The sequence below is a fragment of the Phalacrocorax aristotelis genome, unplaced genomic scaffold, assembly GCF_949628215.1.
Source record: "Phalacrocorax aristotelis unplaced genomic scaffold, bGulAri2.1 scaffold_34, whole genome shotgun sequence".
Lineage (NCBI taxonomy): Eukaryota > Metazoa > Chordata > Aves > Suliformes > Phalacrocoracidae > Phalacrocorax > Phalacrocorax aristotelis.
Window position 1 is genome coordinate 1,152,068 of NW_027441361.1, and position 16,824 is coordinate 1,168,891.

The 16,824-nt window shown below is 53.1% G+C and overlaps 1 protein-coding gene and 1 long non-coding RNA gene across 3 annotated transcripts in view; one reads left to right on the forward strand and one right to left on the reverse strand.

Annotated features, from left to right (window-relative positions):
* The window catches only part of LOC142051439 (uncharacterized), a 115,817-nt gene that overhangs the window by 13,485 nt on the left and 85,508 nt on the right, over positions 1–16,824 (forward strand). The gene's annotated exons all lie outside the window — the stretch shown is intronic.
* LOC142051444 (forkhead box protein J1-like) lies at positions 5,357–8,563 on the reverse strand. The gene is made up of 2 exons (XM_075080572.1): positions 8,047–8,563; positions 5,357–6,157 (listed from the first exon to the last, which is right to left on the reverse strand). The coding sequence occupies exons 1-2, from the start codon at positions 8,545–8,547 to the stop codon at positions 5,357–5,359; spliced, it is 1,302 nt and encodes a 433-aa protein (XP_074936673.1). The 5' UTR covers positions 8,548–8,563.

Genomic DNA, 16,824 nt, shown 5'->3' on the forward strand with positions numbered 1-16,824 from the left:
AGGCAGCATGAGCCTTCCTCTTTGCCCCTAAATTCCACAGCAGCCTCCGAATTGCCCTCTGCTCATGGGGCACTTTGGATGGTGTATGAGTTGTTTGTCAACAATATCCGTGGTTGTATGTCTGATTCATCATGAGTAGAGCGCAGCTACAGATCAATGAGTGTGTGAAATCTCAGCAAGTTTTCAAATGTAATAACTACTCCCTAAAATACTGCAGCATTTTCCAGATTATCTTAAAGCAAATTCTGGCAATTGAGACCTTTCTGGGTTTTTTCACAGGGCTCCTAAGTTGCGCCTAATCCTAGGAACTGCTTTCAGGTGACGTTTCCACTCCTATTTTCAGTCGATACAGCACACGTAACAGATTTAGTATTTTGGCGCTGTGACGGCTAAGTATGGCAGATATCTGAGCACAGGGCTTGGGCTTCCACAAAGAAACACTGTTCTAAAGGTGCTGCTGCTGACATTTCTGTGACTTCTTTGTCAGGTCACTGATGTTTGTCACTCAAGTAAACTTGCACCTCAGAGTGTCTGGGCTATGGCTGTTCTTTCTTAGAACTTGAAGTACTGCGTCTGGTAGCTGTCTGTAATCCTGGGGATATACAGCCTGGCTAAAGGTACCTTCGTATTTTGATGGTTGGTTATTTAAGAACCCAAAACGGTAGCACAGACTTTGTATTTTTGATACTTCCGCAGCAGAGACAAAATACCTGAAGTCCCTGAAGGGGGGGATCACTGTCTGTGTATCCTCTTTCCTGGGCTTTTAGGACAGGAGCAGGGGTGAGGTTTTGGAGATAAGCACCTCTTCTCTGCCCTGGGTTCAGCACTGAGATTACAGACATTTTCTGTCCCTATTTTACAAGTCATCAGGTCTGTTCTCTGGGTGATGTGAGGGAGGAGAGGGGCCCTGTATATGGGAGAGAAAAGGCCGTTGCCCTAACAAAGGCAATAGGTAAAAAGGGACCTGAGAGGGCTCTAAAAGGATATGCTCTGAGAACAGCTATCCTCAGCCTTGGGATATGGAACATAGACTGTGCAGCAGCAAATAGAAAACTCAGACCTGATAAAACACTAGCACGTACCTCCCGCAGCAGCCCAGTGATGTTGTCCCTCTCTGTGTCACAGCACCCTGTCGTCTCCTCTGTAACAGTGACAAAAGTGAGATGAGTTCGTATTTCTGTGGGTTTACCTGGCCAATACTGTCCCACCCTCATATTTTTTCCTGTGTTGTCCAAATAACCTTACTGCGTTGAGGAAAATAATGAGAAGTGTGGTTAGGGACTGGAAACGGATGGGATGGGGTAAGGGAGGAAAAGAAATACCCATTTTAAGTGTGTTGTGTTTATTTTTATAATCCTGATGTGAATGCAGTCCTCGTCCCAGGTAATGTGCGTCTCTGTGCGTGTGCTGGCCCTGGTGCTCGCTCTCCACTCCGGTGTGTGGGGAGGCTTTGCTGGGCCTCTTCTTGCTAAAGTAGAGGGTGTGCCTGGGGTACCTGGAGCGGGAGGGCTGCCTGGGGAAGGCTGTGACACCCACAGATCACGCCTCTGGTCTTTTAAAATCAATCTGTGCCATTGCTGCTGTGCCCTGGAGCCGTTCCTGAAAGCTGCTGTGCGAGTTGCAGTTGGTGAATGCAGTCAGTCTGCGAATTTCAGTGGGTTTTCCCCTGTCAGCAGAGAGCCACGTGGAAAGGGGATGTCTCAGCCCACACTTGGTTTTCCTCGGGACTTTGGCAAGTAGTTATTTGTGTAAGAATTTGCCCCCAGAGTTGGGAGACGCGTGGAGGACAATATCCTCCTGCTAAGCAGAACTAGCTGTGCTGCAGGTGGCAGAAGGGCAGTGTTTCAAATCGCTCCTAAGCACGATGGCAGTCATTTGTGTTCAGCTCCTGAACAGTGGCTCCTGCCCAGCAGCAGGATTACAACAGGTAAGAATTATTTTTGTGTGGTTCAGTAGCTCACTACTGGGAAGATGCCAGATGGGGATCTGTAGCTGAGCCGTGGGGAACTCAGGTGGACGATGCTTCAGATTTGGTCCTCAGCTGTCACCCGACACTGAGAAGTTACCTGGGATTTGATTGCTGTGAAGTCAGCATGGTCAGCAAATGTACTTCAGTGAAATTAAAAAGGGAGAAGAAAGTAGTCTTTGAGCAGAGATTCACAGTTTCTTCAGCAGTTCCGCCAGCTTTCAGGGATGGCTCTTGAGATGGAGGTCTGACCCCCTCTCTGCACTGGCATAGTGGCCCCCTTCACAGCAATAGTTGTCTGGTCGTGTTTGATTCCCCTGGTTTTAGCCTTTGTTCAATTACGGACAAAGCACTTTTTTTCTGTGCTATTGCTTCCGTAAGTCAAGTCAAGCTCTGCAAATTTGGGTTTCAGGGTTCCAACAATGAGTTGATTTCCTTATCCCTTGAGGACGAATATCCCCGTGCACACCCCAATGCACACTTTAACCTGTTGCGAGCGATAAATAACAGACGAAATCTGATGTGCTATAACTTGTTTACCCACAAAGCAAAGTGCAAGAGAGGCTCCAGCTAAAGGGAAGGTGAGGTATTAGGGACAGGGTAACAAGGCAGAGACCCCCCTCTCCCCCCGCTGCTGTGTTTGATTCTGGAGGACACGCTCCACATCCATGTGTTGTTTCAGAGGGTCTTCGTCTCTCTGTTGTTGTTTTATTTGTTGGTGTACCCTGCACTGTCTCCTGTTGTTGAAAATCCGACTGCTGGTGCTGCTTCTAAAGCAGAGTTGTGTCCCCTTCAATGAAACTTGCCAAGTCAGGTTGAACTGATGAAGCAATTGCTGGGTTGTTTTTTTTTCCCAGTAGTTTGCTGTTGGAAATGTCAGCAGTCTGTCTCAGAGGGCAAGTGTATTCCGATTCCCAAATCATCCTGCTGCAAATGCATGCACATCAAATACCGCTTCTTTGTGATGCCCGTAGGCCCAGTGCTCTTTCGCTGGCTTGAGAGCAGCAGGTAGCTCGGAAGCTCTGCAGCGCCAGGGAGGGATGGGGCCAGGCGGTGCTGGTAGGGGCACCCAGCCTGGCTGCCCACAAGCAAAGGCTGTTGGGGTTGAGCCGGCAACTGAGCCCCACACAGCCGCTTGCTCAGCCCCCCACCGGCAGGATGGGGAGAGCATCAGAAGGGCAAAAGTGAGAAAGCTCGTGGGTTGAGATAAGAACAGTTTAATAATTAAAATAAAACCATAATAACAACAGCAATAATGCAAAGAAAAGGAAAATAAGGAGAGAGAGGCGAAACCCGGGGCGGGGGGAAGGGGGAATGAACAACCCAGACACACGGCACGTGACGCGGCCGCTCAGCACCCGCCGACCCGCCGATGCCGGTCCCTGAGCAGCAGCCGCCCCTCTGTGCGCCCACTGCCCCGGGTAATAGGCTGGTCGTGGCGTCACATGGTACGGAATGAGCACCCCATTGGCCAGTCAGGGTCAGCTGTCTTGGCTGTGGCTCCGCCCCCCCGGCCCCTTGCCCACGGGGCAGAGCGTGGGAAGCTGGAAAGGTCCCTGGCTGCTTCGCCAGCTGCAGCGAAGAGGAGTGACCCTCTCCCAGCCAAAACCAGCGTGGTCGCCACCCCTTATTCCACACCGTTTTCGCCATGCCCAGGTCCCATACGATGCAACGCAACCTCACCAACCACCACCCCTCCCCTCCCCAGCCTTTGGCATCATACACAGACATCACTCCCTTTGTCTATGGCCCTTCCCTGTAAAATGTCCATAAAAACGTCCACTTGTGTTTCTCAGGGCAGCTGCGGTGCCGGGTCCGGCCCTGGCACAAGCAGAGGGACAGTCCCACGCGCTCCCATCATGTCACCCCCAGGAGCTCCCCGCAGGGGCAGGGAAGGATGCTCCGGGGGTTGGGAGCAGCTCCCAGGACTTCGGACACCAGGCACGGCCACCCTGGTGCCACACGGGCGGTGTGTAAGCGTTGCCGCGCAGGTGGGGGTTTGTGCCTCGGTTTCCCCGTGGAGAATTGCTGTGTCGCTGCAGAGGGGGGTGATGGCACCCCCGTACCGGGGCTGGGTGTACAGCCAGGGCTGGGCTGCTGAGGTGTCCCCTACCCACAGGAGAGAGGGTCAGACAGAGCCCGGCGGTGCTGGAGGGAAACAAGGAGGCAGAAGGGGTTTTTTCTTCTCCATTTTTGTTTTTAATTTGTAAATAACTTTCCATGAAAAACGTTAAATTGCACACGTGTATCTGCAGCTCTTCAGTATCATATAGAGGCCCCAAAACAGGAAAATATCACAAAAACAACAAATAAAAAGAAGCATCAGCAATACAGATACCAACACCTACAGTGACCCCCCCCAAAACCCGCAAGAGGCATGACCCTTGCTCCCCAGCCCCGGGACACTGTCCCCAGCCTACATCAGCTAGTGAAAGGCAGAGAGGGTTTATGGTGGTCTAGACCCCTTGGCAACGGCAGCGAGGGGTTTGGGTAGAAAAAATACCAAAGCCAGTTGTGGGAGCGACCCCGTCCCCGCTGCTCCTCACCTATCGCGGACAATTCCGGGACCCTTGATGAAACCTGTTGCTGCTGCTGCAGGAATCCTCCCTTGCCTGGTCTTGGTTTACAGAACGATGAACACAAGCCTTTAAACAATGAAAATATAAACCAACTCCCAAACTGCATTTCCCCTAACCCCACTCTTAGGAAATTCTAGTGCTAAAAATACAGGTTCCTTTGAATATATAATCGATAATAGATTCTATAAAAACATCTAAAGAAGCAGACTTGCTGAATTTATAAACGTTTTGTTCTTCCCTAGGTAGAACCTCCCTAGGAGGGAGGTTGAACTCAGAGGATCTAGAAGGGACCTCTACGTACTTGCTAGCTAATTATCACACTATACCTATGACCTACCCTAGGCAGAAAATAGGAAAAAGAGAGAGAGAAACAGAGGGACGAAGGGGTGAGAAAATTGCACTTAGTCTATCGAGCCCTAAGCCACCAGGATCTCATGTCTTGGATGGGATTTAGCGGGTGCTCTGTTAGCCCTGAAGGAACGTAGGCCGTGTCCATTGCCACGGGGAAAAAGAAAAAGACAATTCACATGTATTCCTTTAAAAGCAAAAAAATAAGCAGTGTTGTATTTCTTCTCCTGAGGAAACTCACGGACTAGAGACTTCTGACGTGGCCTTTAAAGCTCTATCAAGCTGTTCCTGTGGTGTTGGTTTTTTCTCCCCGCGGTGTTTCTGTGAATAATCTTACAATGAAGCTGGTAAAAGTCCCTGTGAATGTCTCTGTCTCTAGAAACTCTTGTCCCTTGTAAGTCCCAGCAGCTCTGGGGGAGCATCCTACTAAAGCCTGTGCGGGCTTTGGAGAGTGACTGGCCCCTTATAAGAGGGACACCAGACTGCTCCAGTCGCTCACATCTGCTGGCAAAGAGCCGTCGCTGAGTTCAAACACCTCCTCCACGTTGCCGGAGTTGGAGAGGTAATCGTTTGCCCCTTGGTGCCAGGGGTGCTGCAGGAAGGCCGTGGCCATGAAGGTTTCATCAAAGTCCAGGTTGTCGTGGTTGGATTCGGTGAGGACGTGCTCCTGCCCCTGGGGAGAGGCGATGTGGTGCCCGTGTAGCATCAAGTCCAGGTCGCGTGTTATGGGGCTGATGGGAGGCGTGAGCTCCAGGTCCCCAAAAGTGGAGAAGTCTCCATTCAGGGTGGTGTTGAGGATGGCTTCCCAGTCAAGGCTGCCTTTCAGTGATGCCAGCTCAGTCTGCTCTTCCTGGGTCAGCAAGGCAGGGTTGGAAAGCCGAGGTGCCTTGGCCGTTTGCTCGGGCAAGGGCTGCTTGCGCTTGTGCCCTGCTTTGCCATCCGCTGGGTTCCAGTTCTGGTCACCGGTGACTTCTTCAAACTCTTTCAGCAGCTGCTGTAGCTCCACGCTGACGTTGAGGCTGTTACTGGAGGCACAAGCTGAAGTGGCCGGGCTGGCGACGCTCTGTGCTTCTTGCTGGGCTCTGTCGGTGACGGCCGGGTGGATCTGCACCGGGGGCATCCTCCGCTTTTTGAAGGCACCACTCTTGAGCTGGCCGGCGTATTGGGGGTCAAGCTTCCAAAACCCACCTTTCCCTCGCTCGCCCTTCTCCCGGGGCACCTTGATGAAGCCCTTGTTCCAGGAGAGGTTGTGTCGGATGGAGTTCTAGACCCAAAACAGGAAAAAACCAAGGCTGAACCTCCATTATCTTTGAAAGGTCGTGGAGGACAGGAGAGGTGCCCGAGGACTGGAGGAAAGCAAATGTCACTCTAATCCTCAAAAAGGGGAAGAAGGAGGACCCGGGAAACCATAGGCCAGGCAGCCTCAGTCGAGTGGTTCTGAAGCCCTGAATGTGCCTGGAGTGATGTGACTAATTCGAAAGGAAACTCAGCTATTGGGTAAATGCCCCAGCGTTGGACTCCACAAAGCTAAGACTGGATTAAGAGATTGGATATGGTAGAGGTGGGTGGTTTTTTTTGTAATGTTGCCTAGATACCTTTATGCTTATTTATCCATAACCCGTAGTGCTGAAGAGGAAAACCAAGGCTTGAACACTTAGAGCTGTTGAAAAACATGCGCACACCCACACCGCACCCCCCCCCCACCCCCAAAACCCCTCCTCCGGGCTGAAGCCCGGGTGTGTTGGCTCCTTTCCAAAGCACTCAGCTCCCACAGGGATATCTCCATCATCTCCCCCCAGAGTAGGTGGCATGACCTTTCCAGGCTGTCTTCATGTATGGGAATGAGGAGAGGGGATGAGAACACAGCCAAGAAGAGACCAAACCGAAGAGAGAAGAGACCTAAAAAAGTAGAGAAGAGACCAAAAAGAGAGAGGGAGGCAAGGGAAGCAATAAGAAAAAAAGAAAAAAAAAAGGAGAAAAAACAAAAATGAAAAAAAATTAAAAAAGAATAAAGAATAAATAAAAAAGAAGAAAAAATAAATAGAAGAGAAAAAAGAAAAAAGAAAAAGGAGAAATAAAAAGTAGAAAAAAAAAGAAAAGAGAAAAAAGAATAAAGAATAAGAATAAGACAAAAGAATAAAGAAAAAAGGAAAAAAGAAGAACAGAAAGCACTGGGCTGCCAGAGGCGCTGGCGACCGCCCTGCGCAGGGAGAAGGTGGGCAGCACCCGGGCAGGGGGTTTGCAGCGCCGTCGCCCTGCCCTGCCCGGGCGAGCACCGCTGCCGGGATCGCTGGCGTGCTGCGGGCGCGGGCTGCGAATAACCCGAGCAGAGGGACGAGCCTCCCGGGTCCCTCCTGCCCTGCCACAGCCGAGAAAGCCCCCTGTGCCGGAGGTCCCGTCGTGTGCCGGAGGAGGGCAGCGAGCCAAGGTGGCTGGGAAAAGCCCCTGTGCTTCAGGCTGTCCCCAGAGCTGGTGAGCGTGGGGGAGCTGGCCCCTGCCCCCCGAGGGCACGCTTGTGCTGGCTGGGGACAGCAGCCCTATTTGACCTCTCTTGGGTTTCCCTCTGAGGCCTCACCGGCTCGTCACAGTGATGGAGCCTCCTTTGCCTGTCCCAGGGGTCAGGAGACCTGCCCTCTGCCCTGCTTGGAAAGCAGCAGCATTTCTGCTCTGGACCTCCGCAGCGAGGGATTTGCGCAACAATCTGCCTGGGGGTCGGCTCCGTCCCTCTCCTACACCTGCTCCTCAGCCCCCAGAGGCACTCGGCCTGGCGATTTCATGTGTGCTCACCCCCGAGGGACTGGGGACCCCACGAGAGCGCCAGGAAGGTGGAGCTGGGCACAGAGACGCCTTCGCCCCAGCACCAAGAGGAGCCAGAGGGACCAGCAGACCGGTGGGTACCTCCCCGCTCCCAACACGGCCCCGGGCTCTGCCCTAGAATGGCTCCTTCCCTCCGCCGCCCTCGTGGCCGTGTCATTTCTGCACACCCAAGCTCTTTCCCGTTACAGCCCTTCCCCGCCGGCTGCCGGCATCGCTCTCCTGCCAGCGGGATCCAGCGTCCCCGCGGGACCTTGCCTTGCACCGTGGGGGCTGTGGAAAGCCCTCCCCAGCCCCGTGGGGAGAGGGGAGAAGGCAAGAAGTCTCCAAATCTCGTACCTGCCAGTTGGGATCGGCGTGTCGGAAGTAGCAGAAGTTGTCAGTAATCCACTTGTAGATGGCGGAGAGGGTGATTTTGGGCTTCTGGCTGGCTTCCATCGCCATGCAGATGAGGGTGGCGTAGGAGTAGGGTGGCTTGATGTGTGGGTTGGTCTTGTAGTCAATGTCCTGCACGAGCTGAGGGTGCGCGGCCATGGGGTGGTGCGCCGTCCTCAAGGTGGAGGAGGAGATGGGCTTGCAGGGAGTGTGGGGCATGCCCATGCGTGCCGGGTCGGCGGCCGGGGGCAAGCACGGCGCGGCAGAGCTGGGGATGCTGTGACAGTCCTGGGGGTCCGGGTCACTGGGGCAGCAGGAGGACTTGCCCATGCAGGCGCTGATTGAGAAGTCCTGCAGCCACATGAGGCTGGTCAGGCTGTCGTCCAGGTCGTCTGAGTCCCCCACGCTGCCCTCCGGCCCTCCGTCCTTTCCTGCCTGCAGGCAGCGCAGCCACCCCTCAGCCATGCCTCGGCACTTCGGCAGCTCCTGCTTTCACGGGGTGCACGTGAAGGGAAGGGAGGGGATGGGGCAGATCCTGCAACAGCAACAGGGAGAGGGTTGAAGCTCCCTGAAGCGCAGCTGCTCTCCGGCACCCGGGCAGGGCTGGCCCTGGGTGCTCCGGGTGCCGCTGGGCGAGACCCATCCCCAGGGTGCTGCGCACCGGAGCCACAACACCTCCCCCAGGGTGCTTGAGCAGCCCCAAACTCAGGGAAATTCCCTCAAACCCCTGTGCCACGGTGTCACCCAGACCCCAGCAGGCCAGTGCTGCCCAACAAGCCTTCAGCCAAAGTAAGAAAGAATAAAACCAGCCAAACCCCCCTCAAACAGCCAAAATCCAGCCCTGCCATCCCGCAAAGCAAGAATGATTCTCCCACCTGCTGCTAGCAGGACAAAATCTCAGGCTACACCACCTCGCCAAAATATCTTAACGTTCCCCTCCTGCTACCAGCTTCCCTTGGTTTCCTGCTCTTTCTGCCTCTCCCTTCACCTAGCGCCCCTAAAACAACCCGGGGAGGGGGCACAGGCCCAGCCCAAGCACACCCTTACTCAGCGAGAGCCGGTGGATCCAGGCGTCCGTTATTCCCGGGCTGGGGCTGTGGTGTCCGGCTTCGCTGCCGGGCTGTGAGCCCAAACTCGCGTGTCTTTGGGCGAGGAGAGGCCCCCGAGGCCGAGGAGCCCAGCACCGGCTGCACTGGGGCAGCTGGGGCCGAGGGTTCCGTCATTCGAATGATGCTGCGACCAACAGTCAGGGGGTGTGGGCGGAGCGGAATCACCCGCTCTGCTCCCTCAAAACAGGCGTTTCCCCCCAGAATAAGGCTCAGCGGGGCGACAGCTTGTTTGGATGCCTGATCCCCAGTGTCACCACCCAGCCCTTGCACATTCCTGTGCCCCCGGTAAGGGAGAGCCCAGAAACCCTCACGGCAGTGGTTGGGGGGAGCGGCGGAGGGAATGCAAATAACAACAAAAATAACAATAACACAGCTCCTGGCCCTGCGGTTGGTCCTCGCATGGCCATGGGGAGGTGGAGTGGACCTGCCAGTTTGGGCTGAGACTCGGCTATTTGAGGGACGGAGCCCCGGGGTGGGGATGGGCAGGGTTGGGGTACGCGGGGAGGTGGCAGGGAGGATGCGGGATCCCACCGTACCCCGCACCCAGTGCCAAATCCATCCCCAGCAATCCCAAACCCCACATCCTGGTGCCCCCGTGGGGCTGGTGCAGGGGCAGCCCCAGCCCTTCCCTCCTGCCTGGGACCCCCCTCCACTTGTGACCCTGAGGAGCCCACAGTGACCAGGGCAAAGCTGAAGGGGGGAGGGGGGCTGGTAGAGCCCCAGATTCAAGGATGGGGCCTGCCTTTATTTAATTAGAAGGATTACAGACACATGTCTCTCTACGAACTCCCCAAGCCCCACCACTGCCCGCCCAAGGGCTTTAACAGAGACCAGGGAGGGACCCCCAGCACCCCAACCGAGGGGGCCAAGAGCAGCCATGAAACCCAAGGGAAGCCGTTTGCTTTCCCCTTACACTGTAAGGCCTGCCCTTTGCGGGGTGGGGGGCTTCGGGGTGTCTCCGGGAAGGTTTAACCACCAGGCACTCCTCCTGCCCACTGCCCCACGGGGGAAGGACCCCTGAGAGCAAGGGGCAGGGGGGCGGCCAGACCCGCTCTCAGGGGCTGCTGCTGCCACCAGTGGTGCGGACAACAAGGGCTTTTCCTGCCAGGACCCCCGGGGGTTTGGGCCAGACGAGCTGGGAGGGTCAAACCCTCTCCCCAGCACACGGGCAGAGTCCCCTCTGCTCGCGCCCTTCCCCAGCGGCCGCAGGCTGGGAGCTGGCGGGTGCTGGGACCAGCCGTGGAGGAGGGAGGAGGCGACTCCCAGGGGAGCGGGAATCTCTATCTCCCTTTTCAGCAGACCGACAGCCAGAAACCAACCCCAACCCTCAGTTTGCTGCCCTTCTAACAAGTCACCTCCCTCGGGAGCAGGGCCTGCCTCTGCAAAAACACACCTGAAGGCAGCAAGAGCTCGAGGGCTTTCCAGAGCAGCCTGCAGCAAAGCACTTCAGGCCTCAGCGCTCCCATCCCCACCCTCCCCCTGCGCAGGGTGGGGCTGTCTGCGAGCACCCCACTTGCCGCAAGGTGCTTCCCCCCACCACGCATCAGCCCCTCCATTAAAACCAAATTATAACCCCCCCTTACAGCCCTTCTCACCTTCAAGGCATCAGCTCCCAGCACGAGGTTTCTTCCCCGGCGCTGGAGGGATTTCTCTTCAGCGCTCCTCTTCTCCCCTTCCCCTCCAGGAAAGGTCCCCTCTGGGTGTCCTCATCCGTCCCCGCAGTGCCGGGGCCCCGGCGCCTGTGCCCACTGCCCGGCCACCCGCACCCCGCACCAGGAAGCTGCCGCTACCCCCGGCCAGGCTCTCCCTGCAGAGGTTTCGTTTGCATTTGCACCTTCTCCATCCTGGCAGGGCTCGGAGGAGGCAGGATTTAGGATGGGTCGGTAATGCGGGTTGAAAGGGACATTGGGAAGTGTTTAGGAGACTTGAAGCAGCTGGGCTGGTTTTGGGGAGGTGCAGGGGGACGGGTGGGTGGATGCTCCCAGCCAGAAAGGGTTTCCACCCACCGAGCCCCCAAGACCCCGACTGCCCTCGCCTTGTAACCACAGAACGACTCCGGACACTTTGTTGACATAAGATACCCTTTATTAAACGCGCTCTTCAAATCCAAAACACGCTCAAAGCAAAGCCGTAAGCAGCAATCTGGTTTCCTTCCTTCAATCCCTGGCGGGTGGATCCCTGGAACAAGGGGCTGCCCTGCGAGGCAAGGGGCCGTTGCTTTTCACGCCACGCTGCCGGCACTGGCAGCTCCTGCCCACCCCTCGTCCCTGCTGGGTGGCCGAGGGCAGCGCTGGCATCACCCACGCCAAAATCCCGTCTCTCCTGAGCCACGGCGGAGGATGCTCGTGGCTTTGCTCGCAGCACGCTGCATGGACACAGCCTCCTCCCGGCTCCTCTCCATCGCCGTGCGCTCGCTGGCAGCCACTTGCTGCCGCTTCTGAATTTGCAGCGGAACTGCTCTAGAGCTTTCCTGCACGTCCTACCTTGATAAACGCTCCAGTTTCTGTCGATGACCAGCGTAGTAGCTCCGAATCAGAGGATAATTGTAGAAAGGTCTAGAGAAACGCATCTCATCACCTACAGGCAATAATAAGAAGTAAGTTAAAGAAGTCATATCACATTTTCAACCTACAGTTTTTGACTAAAAAGACAGAAGAACACACAAGCTGAGCATCAAAAGCACAGGCCAGCCTCCGACTTTGAAAAAAGCCCATCCTCCTTCTGCCTTTGCTAAAAGAGACCTACGACACAGGAGTCAATTCCTCCTTGTCCTAAGTGCCATTTCAAGCTTACAGGTGATGTAGCATCCAGAACATGTAGTGTCAGCTGAAGTTCACTCTAAAAAAAACCCCCCAGTTCTCAAAGGGAATGGGTTTTTAAACATGTCATGTGAACATGCGTAAGACAGTTAAGGCTGACAATAGGGTTTATAACCCATCCAAATGGTGAACTATTTCCAAGGTGTATTTTTTCCTCAAACAATCCGTAAAAAGTTCAAAACACGCACGTCAGGCTTTTACTGTAAAATCAAGCATTCCCGTGTTGGTGCTTTAGGAGTTACTTGTTTACAATCCCAAGGATTTCAAGCTGTGGGCACGAGCAACTCCTTCACTCAGAGGCTTAGTGCTGTTTCTGAGAAACACCCTGGAAAGAAACTGCTTCCATCATTCTACACGACGGAGTTGCAAAAACAGTGAAATCTCAATTTCAGCAGCAGAACTTCAGCAGCCGCTGTCACTGAACCGGCACGACTTGGTATTGATGAAGCCTTGACAAAACCACGGGGAAGCACGTGTTCATAGGAAGCACTGACTGCTACAGATGCGTGACAGTTTAGGCTTACCTGAGCCCTCTGGCAGGAGACGGGACCCACAGAACCAGAGGACCACTCGTGCATACAAAGCTGCGAGGCTGGTCACCGCCAGCTTATTTGTCAAGTCTGCAAAACATGAAAAGAAGCTTAAGAGGACTGTTGGTGTGCAATTTCTTTTGTTTTTTATAAAACTCCCCTCATTGCACTAAAGAGAAAGTAGAAAAATAACACGGTAGGAATCTTTGCCTGTGCATTTTTCACTCCGTATCACTTCCTTAACTGAAGAAAAAGCCCACAATCACAAGCAACCCCTACAAAGAAGAAGATTCACTAAAGGTTTAATAAAAAAAAGTGAAGTCGGAACTACTAAATCCACTCATGGATAAGGCACTTGTTCTTCACGTAGCAGAGAGGTTTACTCTAGCAAAGGGATTTTCTCTTTTCTTCTCAATATGCCAGGAACAAGTTCTAATAGAAACAGCTACAGAAACTCATGCAACTCACTTCACATGTTACTCATTTAGGCTTCCTCTCTGATTTTAGTAATTTCCAGCCCAATATTTGCATGCAATTACGCACTGCTAGCTGACAATCAAAGGGAGTATTTGTCACAGTGCCACATCCCGTTGCTGTAATTTCAGGCCGGGTGCTTGCACAGCTCCTTGCTGAACGCAGCCTCCCCACCCACTCGCACGAGCTCCCCAACAAACTCGTGCCCTGAACTCAACGCGCGTTAAGTGGCAGCCCCAACCCCTCCCATTTAAGCCCCTTCTCCCCGCTACATTTGACTTTCTGCCAATCAGCAAAACCAACAACAGCTCCTCTTTCCACAATTACAGCCCCAGCATCGTTCCAAATCTTCATAAGACACACCAGAGAGTTAGAAATACTGTGACAAACCTTTTCCAGCGAGCTCTTGTGCCTCTGTTAGAAAACAGTTTAAGACTGTGCTAAGGTTGCTCAAAAGCAACTGGCGGTGCTGCAGAGCCTGTAACCTCTGCGGGTCAGTGGAGCTGCAGGAGCCGTCAAACAGCGCAACACCTTTTCAAGAACAAGTATGAAATCGTTAGCCTACAGAGCCATTTCAGAGTTTCAAAGTGCACTTCCAGATCTGCGGGCAAGACCATCTACCAGCAGATCACTGAATAAGCTCAACTGGAAAGACTGATTCTAGGTTTGCAGCATGGCTGCACTAGTACTCACAGATTTGCTCAAATGCGCCTTTTGTATAGATCACTCTGCTCCACGTCCAGTCAAGGGCCAACTCTAAATTAGCAGCAGAACTTGGCTGCTCTTTAAAAAGAGAGAACAAAAAAGAAATGAATCAAGAATTCCAAACGAAGAAACCATGCAACATAAAAACCACATAACAAGTCTTACCTTTAGATGTCCAAAGCTTAATGCAGCCAGTCAGAAGCCCTACAGAACCTGTCTGGGCAGCAGCTGACAAGACCGCCTCTAACTGCTCCTCCTAAAAGTAACAGGCAAAATCAAAGGAGAATCCTACCTGCTTTCAACATCCAAACCACCAACAGTAAGTGCTTGTTTCTAACTCTACACTCACTCAGGCATCACAGGCTGGGCTGCTTGTTGCTTTGAGGAGCACATGGAATTTTCCCCATGACATGACAACTTCCCAAAGGCTAATTCTAATCTTTATTTGCATGCCTCTGCATTATCCTCTCAATTTACTGCGTTCCAATTAACTATTCCCAGCAACGTGCCCTGCTTATACCCATGGCACATGGGGTGCAGAGAAGTTTGCCATCAGGAATGCGCGAAGGGGACAGAACAAACAGAACTCTGCAACGTTTGCATGGAAACAGTGAAGCCAAGATCAAGCAGCTTTCCAGGCTATGAAGACATGAAGGAGTTACGACACCCCAAACATTAAGTTGTCATTTCCCAAAATGACAGAAAAGAAGTGAAACATTGATGTTCTAATAGGTTTCAGTTTTAGGCGCTTCAAACACTGTGTTCTAATGCCATGGCAATCCTTCAGAAGGGCAAAGCACAGGCAGGCACAGACGTGCACTGTTAAGGAGTAGCTGAGTGCAGCTGGTGTTCTGATACTTCTTCCAGGTGAAATGATCATCGAAACATAGAATCATAGAATCCTTAAGGTTGGAAAAGCCCTCTAGGATCATTGAGTGCAACTGTCAACCCAACACTACCATGTCTCCTAAATCGTGCCCTCAAGTGCCACGTCTACATGTCTTTTCAATACCTCCAGGGATGGTGAGTCCCCCACCTCTCTGGGCAGCCTCTTCCAACGCCTGACCACCCTTGCAGTGAAGGCATTTTCCCTAATATCCAACCTAAACCTCCCCTGATGCAGCTTGAAGCCGTTTCCTCTCGTTCTATCGCTAGTGACCTGGGAGAAGAGACCAAGCCCCACCTCACAACAGCCTCCTGTCAGGCAGTTGCAGAGAGCGATAAGGTCTCCCCTCAGCCTCCTCTCCTCCAGGCCAAACAACCCCAGGTCCCTCAACCTCTCCTCATGAGACCTGTTCTCCAGACCCTTCCCCAGCTTTGGTGCCCTTCTTTGGACACGCGCCGGCAACTCTATGTCCTTCTTGTCCCAAGGGTCCCAAGACTGAGCCCTCAGCAAATTTTCCTTTTTAGGGCTTTTGCTTTTTGTTTGCTTGTTTCTTTGGCTTTTTAAGCACATTCAGAAGTATCTTTCCCTTCTAAATAAAATCATCACATTCAAAGCCATTTCTACACATTCGAATACACACATCAGATTTCCATCTTTTTCTGAAAACCAGTCTCAGACAAGGAAACACACCGAGTACAACTTACGGTGGCAAACAAAACCCCAAACCAAGCTTCTTGCCCCTAATTCTGAGATTTGTCTTACTCACGTTCACAAGCAATTCCTGCTCAAATGCCTAACAAGCCTCTGAATGATCTAGTCTCAATTCAGCAAAGGGTATGACAAATTTCTGCATTTCCCAATTATTTCCAACGTGGAGCTGACATCAGATCACCCAATCTGAATGGAAGAGCCTACATCAGGCTTGCAAAAGAGACAGCCTATGGGCCAGGCCAACCTGCCAAGACGTTCATGTTAGCTACCACACTGTACACAAGTGCTCTTTGCCCCAGCGCACCCCCACAGATCTGGTGAGGAATCCAGTAGAGAGGAAGATGAGGGCAGGGAAAGCCTGCTCTCCCCTTCCTGCTAAGTGCTCCTCTGCCTGATGACTCGCTCGCTCAGCATTTCGCTTGGAGCCTGCCTGGGTGAAGATGGGTTCTTCATCACAAAGGCTGCATCTCTCATGGAAATCCTTCAGAGGAGAGAGAAAGGTTGGTGCCCTGCAAATGGGAAACCTCTGAAGGAGGGGGGTGAAGTCACTGCGGTGGGATAAAGCAGAGAGAAGGTGGTGGGTGTCACGAGCTAAAGGTGACTGAGGTGTTGCAGCAACAAGAGGGCAGTCCCAGAGGAGTCAATTGGGCACCTGTAGCACAAGGCAAAGGCTACAGAGGTGAAGATCTGCTTTGAGAGGCTGCAGCAAAGCCGACCGATGAAGGGAAAATACAGGGAAGTCATCGGGTAGAGCTGCCAACAGCAATTGTTTGCTGCAGCTCACTGCCTTGGAAGCAAATGATCAGGTATAGTCCCACAAGCGGATGTTCGCAGACACTCGCATCCGAGTGAGACACCCCCGTCGTCAGGTCCTGCACGGAACCTAATGCTTTGAGAGACTGACGGGGTAGAAGGTTGTTCTGAGGGAACGATGCTTCCTTTTCTCCGTTCTGTCCTCTTTTCCAAGGTAATCAGGGGTCAAAACCCGAACTCAGGACCACGCAGGCAGTTGCACTCATTGATGAGAGAGAAGGAACAGCTTTCCCCGACTTTCTCTTCCTGCTCCTAGAGCAGCGCTCTCTTCCTTTCTAGACATTCAGTCCCTGATCATGCTTCAACAGGAGACAACGGTGGGTTTACACTCCCAAGAGGGGACCTCAAACATTACATTTGATAAAACTGGTAGGGTACAATTGCAGTTACACGTGTGGATGGGCAGGAGGAGCATTAAATGGTCCCTGACACCGAAAGCAGCGCCATGGAAAGCTTAGGAAAGGTCCATCTCTTGACATTCTCCATAAAGATACAGTAAAAGCTCACCTCCTTCTGGAAGCCGCTGCACGTCATATGAACAACTCCAGAGCTCAGCAGGCACATGCCATCTGCAGAGACAACGAACGTTGGACAACATTCCATACTCTCACCATGATGGTGGCACCAGTTTGCATTTTTGTCACAGCAACCTCTGGAAAGGTACAACTGAGTACCCGTTCTCCTCATGACATCAC

Excerpts from the sequence above, each read along its gene's own strand:
- LOC142051444 (XM_075080572.1), bottom strand. The coding sequence starts at position 8,547 with ATGGCTGAGGGGTGGCTGCGCTGCCTGCAGGCAGGAAAGGACGGAGGG. Across the intron at positions 6,158-8,046 it reads ACGCCGATCCCAACTGGCAG|AACTCCATCCGACACAACCT; the intron begins GTACGAGATTTG and ends TTTTGGGTCTAG.